The 11,395-nt window shown below is 44.5% G+C and overlaps 1 protein-coding gene across 1 annotated transcript in view; it reads left to right on the plus strand.

Moving 5' to 3' along the window:
• Nucleotides 1-11,395, plus strand: part of TRPC4 (transient receptor potential cation channel subfamily C member 4) — a 141,599-nt gene that overhangs the window by 18,783 nt on the left and 111,421 nt on the right. The window contains exon 2 of the mRNA XM_032778548.2: nucleotides 1,451-1,549. Within this exon, the coding sequence (XP_032634439.2) occupies nucleotides 1,451-1,549 (99 nt within the window). The remainder of the gene's footprint in view (nucleotides 1-1,450; nucleotides 1,550-11,395) is intronic.

An 11,395-nucleotide genomic window follows, 5' to 3' on the forward strand; every position in this document is an offset into this window, starting at 1 on the left:
ACTTTTTCTCATCAAAAATGTAATTGAAATTGGTATGTTCCCACAATACATTTAGATTTTGACAAATTTGTATTTTTTAACAGAAAGCTGTTCCACTGAAATATTTTCAACCAACTCTAATATGCATGTGATAAGAGGATGGATGTATGTTCTTCATATTATCTTGGAAACTATAACCCAGCTGAGAGTTTTTCAGTGGCTTACTATATATGAAATGTCTTTGGCAGCTCTAGCTAAGTTCTAAGCGGACCCAAGTACTTAATAATAATGAATAAAGAACTTTGGCCAAAATTTTAAAACAAGCATATAAAAGAAGGGACGATCTCCACAAATTCAATGCCCCGAACTTGCAACTACATCTGTGTAGGAGCACCCCACTGCCCACGTGGAGCTCCTGGTGGAGCTCTGCATGGATTGGGGCCTTGGTCTTTAGTTTTAGAATTGCTGGATTGACAGGTCACTATAGAATGGTGAGATGTACAAGGAATTTTATTGGTTGGCCTAGCGAAGCAGCACTGGAGCTTGTTATAGACGGATGTCATTGCTGTATAGTGTCAGTTTCCCAGGCTAGCCTGGTACTTCTGTCTGATGCACTACACTGCTTATTATCTATCTTCATTTCTTATACCTTGTTTCTCTTTTCTTTTTGCTTTGGTTCTTTTTCTGTGCATTTTCTGACAATACATAGCAGCCAACAAATGTACAATTTTATTGTCTGAGATAATGAATCTGCCTTTGAATTGTATTTACATTTGTATTTTTTTCCTTATTTATTTACTGTTGTTACAGCTCATCTTTCTTTTCCTTTAAAACAAATAATTCAAAACAAAACAAAACAAAAACATTGAAGCTTAGAGAGGTACCCAATATTTAGGCACTCAAAGAACTGGGCTCATTTTCATAGGTGCTGAATAACCACACTTAAAATTAAGATAAGTAGGAGTTGTAGATGAACCATATAAGTGTCTGGATGGTTGAATGGATGGATAGATATTAGTGCCTAGGGTCTATCTCCTTCTTTCTGAGCCCCAGTTACCTCTTCTCAGCCCATTTCCTCTCTAAGATTACATCTACACTATGAGCTAGGGGTGTGATTCTCTTGCTTGTGTGTATATACTCGTGATAGCTTGCCTTGAGCTAGTAGGAGTATGAAGAGCAGAATATCTCTAGTAGCACAGGCAGTGGCAGCAGCGGGACGGCTGAGCCATGCTAAGTATAAGGGGACCCCTTACTAAAACTCAGCAGGGTGTTTTGGTTGGCTAGCTCCAGGTACTCAAAGAAAGGGGACGGGTTGGTGGGAAATCAGGACCGTGAGACTGACAGTCCTCAGGAACAATAGAGAGAGGCCAATGCACCAGGTCTGTCTGATTGACAGGGTGGGCAGGCTAATCAAGGAGTCAGGAGGCCAGGGGGTCCTGTTCTCTATGTGAGCTGGAATTGCCTGGGTCAGACAGAGTGGGGCCAGGCTAAGGAGAGAGAAGGGTCCAAGCTGAGCTGGGGAGCAGAGCCACACCAGCCAGAGGGGCCAGAAAAGCAGCCCAGGAAGCAGGTCAGTGCTGGGAGCAGAGTCACAGAAGCTGCCCAGGGAGCTGGAGGCAGAGCAGCAGCAGCAGCAGTGCTGAGGCAGAGTAGAGCAGAAGCTGAGGCAGAGTGGTGGAGCTACAGCTGAGGCTGGAGCAGTCCGGAGCCAAGTGCAGTGAGCGGCTGGGAAGAGCGAGGGGGACCCTGGGCAGTGGGCCCAGCACAGGGAGACGCCCCCAGCCAACAGGCCTTGCAGGCCAGACTTGGAGGAGGATTGTAACCCAATGGGGAGGGGGCAACCCTGGGAAGAAAGGTCCTGCCACCTAAAGCCTGACGGTGTGTGGCCACTGCCAGAGCGAGTGTCTGACCCGCAGCATCCCTGCAACACAGCCAGGGCCTGAGAAGGGGCCTGGGACTTGTGAGGAACAGACTAAACTCCCCTTACATCCCAGAGATGCTGGTTGTGATGTCCCCTTGCCCAGAGCAGAGTTATGTGTTTTCCTTTAACCTTTCCCATTTTTTCCTTATTTTTTTAAACTGATTGTTGTTTAATAAATTGTATTTGCTTTGAACTGTATGTATTGGTCAGTGGGTCAGGAAAGTGCCCAGTCAGAGAGGGTACCCCGGATTGGAGACGCTCCTAGCCCCTGCCCTAAGTGACCATGACAAGGTTGGGGGTCGAGCCCCCCAGGTATCCTGGGCCCAGCCTTGTTGGGGTTACGAGGACTCTGCCAGACAGGAGAGTGTAAGGGGAGTCCTCAAGGGCAGGGAGGCCTCTGCGTAAAGGAAGTGGGAGCGAGGACTCAGATCCTTTCGCCAGCCCACTTCACCGGGGTAGTGCAGAAGCCAGGAAAGTTCCCCACAATAGCGGGACCATTCCCCCGCTTACACAAATACAAACAAGTACAAGCCAGTGGGTATGTTCCCATCACAGCTCAGCTGTGCCTTCGCTACCACTTCCGCTGCCATCGCAGCTACATTGCTATTTATACTTGTGCCAGCTCCAGGAGAGCTAGTGTGAGTATGTGTACCCAAGCAGGGGAATCACAGGCCTAGCTTCAAGTGTAGACCTCTTGAATATCTTATGGGCATTCAGGAGTAAGTCCCCTTTCCATGATATCACATTGCAAGAAGCAGAAAAAAATCTTTGACCTATTTTTATTATTAATATTAGTATTATCATAGTGCCTAATAGGCCAAGCCATGGACCAGGACCCCAATCTGCTAAGTGTTGTACAAACACAGAGTAGATCTGGTGCTTTCTTTACAAGACTCTCGTCAGCTTCCCTGTTTAAATATCTTATGCACCCTACACTTTCCCTGGGTCAGGAGTGCTCAAGTGATTTTGAAGCAGTCATCACAACAGAGATTTAGATGGATTTCAGAAATGTTAGCAGACAAGATTGAGATCATAGTACAGTAACTCCTCACTTAAAGTCGTCCCAGTTAGGGAACATGCTTGTTTAAAGTTGTGCAATTCTCCCTTATAACATTGTTTGGCAGCTGCCTGCTTTATCTGCTGCTTGCAGGAAGAGCAACCCGTTGCAGCTGGCTGATGGGGGCTTGGAACCAGGGTGGACTGGCAGACCCCCTATCAGCTGCCCGCTCTCCTAAGTTCCCTGTGCCGCAGCCGCCCAGCAGGCTATCAATTGCTGGCAGTTCAGCTGTCCCTCTCCCCACTGCCATGTGTTGCTCCTGCCCTCTGCCTTGGAGCTGCTCCCAGGAGCCTCCTGCTTGCTGTGCAGGGGGAAGACAAAGGCTAAAGTCAGGGTATCCCCCTTCCCCCCGATCTTGCCCCCTGCTTACCCCTTCTCTATACAGAGCAGAGTGGGGACATAGCAGGGCTCAGGATGTACAGTGCTTGCTGGCAACAGCTGCTGTCTCAACTTCCTGATCTTTTTAAAGGCAATATACTTAGAGTGAGGTCAGCATACTTAAAGGGGCAATCCGCATCTATCTCTCTCACACAGGGTGTGTGTCTCTGTCTCGGTCTGCCATGCTGTCTCCCCTTCCTCAATTTGTGCTGCCTTGTAGACTGTGAGGCTACATTAACAACGTATTAACTCTTGAGGGCTCAGCTGAGTGCTAGTTCATTTAGCAGCAAGACATTCCCTGGGAAATGTCCAACCCTCTAACTTCACCACCTCAATTAAGCATCACAATCATCCTTGCTGTGTACAGTATTAAATTGTTTGTTTAAAACTTATACTGTGTTATAATATAGTTTTTTGTCTGGTGAAAAAAATTTCCCTGGAGCCTAACCTGCCACTTACATTAATTCTTATGGGAAAATTGGATTCGCTTAACATCATTTTGCTTAAAGTTGCATTTTTCAGGAATATAACTACAATGTTAAACGAGGAATTACTGTACACATGACTTAAGAATTCTTCTTTTTATTATTGCACTAGTGTGCTAAGTACTTACAGATGAATTAGAACAAGATCCCTGCTACATCCTGCTTATATTCTACAAAGACAATGTGCAAACAAGGGATGGGGAATGAAATACAACAAAAATGGAAGAGACTGAGCACTGACATTTGCGCATCTTTTAGTTCTGCTTTTCTCTCTTTCATGTTTACACACCCATACCCACACGCACACACAGAGTTCTTGGACTCCCCAAGCCTGTCTGCTCATCCATATGAATAATCTTGAGTTGCAAAAACTTCAGGAAAGTGTAACAAGAAAACAAAAATCATTTGACTTGGGGCAAATGTAAACAGCTGCACACTAGAAAGCCTTCTTAAATCTGGGATATGTCTAATAGCCACGCTGCTGCTGAGCTTGTGAGAGTCACCATTACAGTAAGACTTGCTAGCTTTCCATCCTCGCAGGACTTAAAGAAGCCTTGTATATCTTTTCTGAGAGCTCTGTCATGGATTTCAAATGTGTGACTCCTTCCAATGAGATATTTGAATAGGCCAGATCCTGCACTCAGAAACCCCGATGAAAATCTGGCATAACTTCATTAACGCAGTGGAATTGGAGTAATAGTGAAAGGTGCTGAGTGCCATGAGAACAGTCAACTCTAAAGAGGATTAATGCCTGATAATGTTGTAAATGAAAGAACAATTTGACTCAATCGCTTTGGCGTTCCATATATATTTAGTCAAAAGTCAGCGGGAAATCTTAAAATAATAGAAGTAGATTCAGGGGCTAAAGTCATGATGTAATAAAAGCCACAGTCTTAGGGCTTACCATTTAAGTGTAAATGTTTCTGTGAGTTAATGTTGCAGTGATTAATAGACTTTTCTATATTTGGGTAAATTCAGATGGTCTGAATTCCAAAATGTGTGCATCAGCCTTTAGCTGAATTACTTCAAGATGAAAGACTTTGATAAGCTATGAGAAGAATAAACAGCTAATGAAGAAGATGTACAGGTGAAATAGACCAGATATACAAGTCAATCATTGTAATGTTATGCTGTTTGAAACTGCATCGACATTAACATTGCAGAGGAGATTGCAGTTAATGTCATGTTAAGAGAGCCTCGGTTTCGAGCAGGGCTAGAAACAGATATTAGTTTAGTAGAGTCATACTACAGAAATAATAATCTGTCATAGAGACATATGAATATCTTGAAAAATCTGTGGGTTTTGACTTGTATCTTTATACCCTTGTGTTTTACTCTTTTATCTCTCCTCTTCCCCTCTGATTCTCTGATTTGGATGCCCAGAGCAAAACTGGTTGTGGCAAATGCTGTCAAAATACAGTGCCTTTACTCACAGTATGCCTTTGTTCTGCCATGTAAGGGTCCAGAAAATCACTTTAAATAACTTCAATTTCCTCAACCTTACTTTGACTTCAGAAATCAAGTACTGTACCATCCTTGACAGCCGCAAGCCTTGCACTAGTCAGCTGGCATTTCCATCTGTTTCCAGAGCTAGTGAGGAAAGTACTTACTGAAACTGAAGCTTAGAGGAGAGAAAAAAAGTGACAAATATAATTGATTAAACAAACAAACACCAGGTCAGGTTAATTTAGTAGTGTGTGATGCTATTTTCCAGTAACACTGAGTGAAGAAGAGATGTGAAGGAACAGGAATCCCCAGAGGCCGGAGTTCCTTCAGGGTTTCTGGGGGAGTTTACGCTAAAGGAGAAGTTCTGCTACTCTTTCACAGGGCAACCCTGAGCTCCTGGCAAGCTGCTCCAGCTGTACAGTATGATGCGAAGGAGGTTTTGGGCTATAAAGAATCTTTTGTGAAGGCTACGGCCAGGATAGCCTTGATCTAATGCAGTGCTTGTGCTCCTGATTGTGATACAAGAACAATGGGGGGATCTTGAGCCCATCTACTTTTCTTGCATACTTCCACAAGGGCCAGCCACTCTGACCCTAAAGGACCCCCATCTTGCTGTATCTAAAGTGCCCAAATGGCTTATTCTTCTCTCTCTCTCCTCGCACACTCACACATGGTACTTCAAAATCAAAAGGAGTAAGGCAAAATGTTTCTGGAACTAGAGCAGAACCTACTCAGCTCTGAGCTGGGAGGGTTGAATCCGCAGCACAGAGTTCAGCCCTGTATGGGCCCTCTGTTTTCCAGCACATCTGATGGACACAGGGCATGGGCAACCCGCTGCTATGACAATTCTGTCCCTCCCCTGGAGGTGGGAGGGCCATGTCAGGCATTCCAGAACCCACTCCTGCCATTGGGCTGCTGTAGGCTCTGTGCTGCACTTCACCAGTGTTGCACAGCTGTGTGTGTGTGTGTGTGTGTGTGTGTGTGTGTGTGTGTGTGTATGCATATGTGTGTGCATGTGCTCTATGTTGCCCTTCACCAACGTTGCACAGCTCTGTGTGTGTGTGTGTTTTCCATCCATCTCCTCCCCTTCCAATACATCATCCCAGCATCCAATCTAATTATTCTGGTCTAGCAACATGCTCTGGACTTTAGCAGTCAAAGTCAGAAGGCATTTCACCTAAGGATGTGTGTAGCTGTGACCCTGAATTTGCACACCATGTTACATAAACATTTCAGCATTAGCAGTATTGCTTCCTGAACTTACTTTTCCATTACCAGAATACAGCTAATTAATGCCTTAGGGCCCAGTTCTGCAACCCATACATGGAGTAGCACTTACTCACAGAAGAAATTGAAGGTGTTTTCCTATAAAAGCTGCTCTATGTGAAGAAGAACTGAAAAAGCAGGCACTTAAAGGGGAAAAAAAGTACTCACTCACAGCAGGGCAAGAAATATGCATTTTTATTACCAGACAGTCATATTTCTTTTCAGGTAAATTTCACTCTTTTCCTTTCTCTGCTAATTTCTGCCAGTTTCTTCTTCTCCTCCCATTATTCTCATCACTTTCCCTGTTTGTTGTTAAGGTTTCCTCACTCCCAGGGTAGCATTCTCTGAAATGCTTCTAGTTCCATGTGCAGGGTCAGTTAAACAGGCAGAACTGCAGGGTCTCAATGCAAGGATGAGATGATGGTGTTGGGAGAAGAGATTAAAATTCATATAGTATCAGGGTTGGAAGGGACCTCAGGAGGTCATCTAGGCTAACTTCCTGCTCCAAGCAGGACCAATCCCAGACAGATTTTTGCCCCAGATCCCTAAATGGCCCGCTCCAGGGTTGAGCTCACAACCCTGGGTTTAGCAGGCCAATGCTCAAACCACTGAGCTATCCCTCATTGTATGCCACATACTTATTAGGAACCTGGGAACTTTTGGGGAAAGGAGAATCCTATACAAGAAGGATGGGCTCCAGCTAAATCAAAAGGGAACGAGACTGCTGGCATGTAAAATTAAGAAGGTTGTAAAGGAGTTTGTAAATTAAAGGCTGCGGGAAAGCCAACTGGTGCAGTTAAGACAGAGACATCCCTTAGGGGACAGTTTATTAAAGGGGATATTCTGTATCCTAGTAAAGAGGAGAGGCTAGAAATTGATAAAGTACAGGTAGGAACTGAAGAGAACCAATCAAACAAAAAAAGTGCCATTTACTTGCATCACATGAAATCAAACAACTATATAGTGATCATTTTTATAAGTAAGTGTTTATATACAAATGCTAGACGTTTCAATACTAAGATGGGTGAACTTGAATGCCTGGTATTACATGAGAATGTTGATATAATAAGCCTCATAGAAACTTGGTGGAATGAGGATACACAATGGGACATGGTAATACCAGGGTACAAAATATATAGGAATTACAAAGTAGGTCTTTCTAGTGGAGGAGTGCCACTATATGTGAAAGAAAGTAGTCAAATATAGCAAATATCTTAAAGGAATCAAACTGTACCATAGAATCTCTATGTATAAAAATGTGTGGCTTGAATAATAAGAGTATAGGAGTAAGAATTCTCTTCCAACCACCTGACCAGGATGGTGACAGTGATTGTGAAATGCTCCAGGAGATTAGAAAGGCAACAAAAGCAGAAAACCCAAATAATAATGGGAGATATCAACTACTTCCATATTGACTGGGTTCATGTCACCTCAGGATGCCATACAGAGATAAAATTTCTAGACGCTATTAATGACTGCTTCTTGGAGCACCTAGTCCTGGAACAAACAGTTCTTTATTGAATCCTAAGTGGAGCACAGGATCTGGTCCAAGAAGTGAATATAGCTGAAAAACAAAAAACTCCCCCAAAATGTTAGGAATCATTAGGATGGCACAGCCATACTTTGGATACTGCATGAAGTTCTGGTCACCCCATCTCAAAAAAGATATTAAAATTAGAAAACATACAGAGAAGGGCAACAAAAATGGCTAAGGGTAGGAACAGCTTCTGTATGAGGAGAGATTAAAAAGACTGGGACTGTTTAGCTTAGAAAAGAGATAACTGAGGTGGGATTTAATAGTTCTAAAATCATGAATAGTGTGGAGAAAGTGAACAGGGGAGTGTTATTTACCCATTCACATAACACCTGAACCAAGGGTCACCTTATGAAATTAATCCGCAGCAGGTTTAAAACAAACATAAGGATGTAAAACTGTAAAGGCCAAAAGTATAAGTGGTTTAAAAATGAATTAGATAAGCTCACGGAGGATAGATCCATTGATGACTATTATCCAAGATGGTCAGGGACACAACCCAATGCTTCACATGTCCCTAAACCTTTGAATGGCAGAAACTTGTACTGGGTGACAAAGGGTGGATCACTTAATGATTGCTCTTTTCTGTTCATTCCCTCTGAAGCATCTGACATTAGCCACTATTGGAAGACAGGATACTGGGCTAGATAGACCACTGATCTCACCAAGTATGGACATTCTTAGGTTCTTATGCCTATGCACTGTCTCTCTTCACCTTATAGAAGTCATTCTGCTGTCACTACTCTTTCTTCAGACATCTTTTCCCTTCTCCAATGGTTTATTTATTCACCAGGCTTCAGGTGACCCTTCTGATTCAACTGTTTATCCCTTTTCCTTTTCAAAGGGGCATTGTGACCCAACAACCTCTTGGTGCTAGCTGGCAGGGGGCACAGAGGGTACATAGGATTTTACAGGAATCCACTGCGCAATAGTTCACTGAAAGGCAGCATGAAGTATCTACTGAGAGCCAGGAGCCCACTGGTCATCACAATTGTTGTGAAATATATGTACAGATAATATTTAAGGGCTTATTTATCTATACTGAAAATGATATTCTTAAGGTCTTGGAGTTAAGGCAGGTCAACAGGCCAACAGGCGACATATCTCAGAAATGTTCTTTCAAGGCAGGAGGTTACAGACACCTATCTCCCTGTTTGTCCATTTGTGTAGTATATATTGTATGCCACATACTTAGCTCAATTCGAATTGAGAGATTGCAAAATATACAAGAGAGGAAGTCTACAGGAAGAAATAAATAGCAGTGGGAGGTCCTGTTTATGAAGAAAGACAAAGGATTGCTCTGGAGTGTAAAGAAACACACTGAGTCCTTTGCCTAGGAAGCAAACTGACAATGTGCTTGTCTGATGAAAGAAGGGTCACAGCCAAACTGTCTGCAAAAATGCAGCAGGAATTTTGGGTGAGCAATACTGTAGTAGACAGTAAAGAATCCTGTTAATAAGTCAACGCTCTAGAAGACATACAGTGGTTTTATTTTATATGTAACCATTTGTTTCCAATACTTCTAGGTGAATGTCTATGCTTTGATAATAAACTGACATTTGATTTCACTGTAAACATGTCTAAGTGCTGTGTGCTGAGAGAAGCAGTGATCTGAGGTGGTACTGGTAAGCTGAAGTGTAACTGTTTCTTTGGAAGCAGTGGATTGGTGAATGCTGTGTGTCCAGTGGACATGAGGCTGGACTCTCCAGGGAGATACTTGGAGGGCTTGGGGGTTGAAGTGTGCCCATCACTAACCTGTAGAGTGACAGTGGGGCCTGTGAGGTGTGGGGACTGCTGGTATTGCCTGTGGCCAGGGGGTTTGAGAGGCAGAGACAAGGCTTCTTCATGTTAAAGGCAGGTGGTGGCGAGGTGCCTCCCAACGCTGGGTACCCCTGGGAAGCATCACAGGCACCATTCAAAATGTTCTTTGTGTTGTTTATATAGCAGTGGGAGGTGGGGGGAATCCTTCCTTGTGCACCGTGTTACAAAGTGACTGTAAAAATAGCACATTGGTGCTGTAAATAGCTGCCTATGTGCCTTCAACGTCGTATGTGCTGAGTTCACACTTTCCTTCCTCTCAGCACTGCAAAGCTGTACAAGAGAAAGCTGTTCTTCATTTTATATATAAGCACACTTGGTAGAACTGCTGGATAAGTTCTGATTGCAGACTCTTTATAGCTAGTAATGATGTACAAAGTAGACACATTGTGAGGATCAGCTAGCACTGGTACCAGTTGGTGACATTTTATATTGTGCTAAAAACAATGAATCGGAAGTTGTGAAAGAGGAACAAATGTGGAGTATAAGGATGTCATAGTTACAAGGTCACTTTCTTGACTGGATCTTTAATAGCTGGACTGGGAAAACAGAAGTTAAGCTGGGGGTCCAAAAGTGAAGGAAAATAGAAAAGAATATGGGCTAGGTTTACTCCTGAGGACATTCTGCGCCAAAAAATACAAAATTCTTTGTACAATAATTTAAAAGTATGCAAATATTATTTGTCAAATAAATGTGGAGGCTCCAGCATGACACTGGGAAGCACAGGCCACTGGCATCACAGAGTTGAGAGGTCACTGTGCCCCCCCCCCCACTAGGACATGGATTCAGTGGTAGAGCTGCACCCAACTCTGACATAGCGCAAATATTGAGCCTGCCCTAGAAACACCCCGAGGCCCTGCCCCTCCGTGCCAGGTGCAACAGGTGTGGGCAGGCAGGCTCAGCACGTCAGAATCCAAGTGGAGGGGCCTGGTGTGGGTTAAGAGGTTCTGTGTGGGTCAATCTGGATGTGGCCAGCTCAATGTGGGATCTACATGCAGGTGGGGTTTGGATGCACGGGGCTTGATGGAGGGTTCTGGGTGCAATGGTAATCGAACTCTGTAGAGGGCTCCAGGTGACAGTAGTTGGGGCTCAGTGGGGAGGGGTCTGGGTGTGGAGGCATAGAGCTTGGAAGGGGAGTCTGGGTGTGGGGGGTTCAGTCTGGGGGTCCAGATGCTGGGGGGGGTTCAGTATGGTGGGGATCCAGGTGTGGGTGGCTTATTGGGGTGATCCAGGTGCAAGGGGAGTGGGGCTCATCAGGGAGGGGTTCTGAATATGGGGAGGTGAGGCTTAACTGGAAGGTCTGGGTATGGGGGGGTCTGGATGCACATGGGTTGGGCAGATGGGGAAGCAGCTCCTGTACAGGGATCTCTCCCCCTGCAGCTGACAAGCGATGGGTGCAGGAAGTGCTGGGTGGGGGGAAGTTTGCAGAGCTTCCTACAGCTGGGGGAGAAGTCTGGGGGTGGGTCTGACATGGCTCCGGATGCTGTGCAGGGGAATAGGAAGTCTCTCCC

This window comes from Chelonoidis abingdonii, chromosome 1 (assembly GCF_003597395.2).
Source record: "Chelonoidis abingdonii isolate Lonesome George chromosome 1, CheloAbing_2.0, whole genome shotgun sequence".
NCBI classification, from domain to species: domain Eukaryota; kingdom Metazoa; phylum Chordata; order Testudines; family Testudinidae; genus Chelonoidis; species Chelonoidis abingdonii.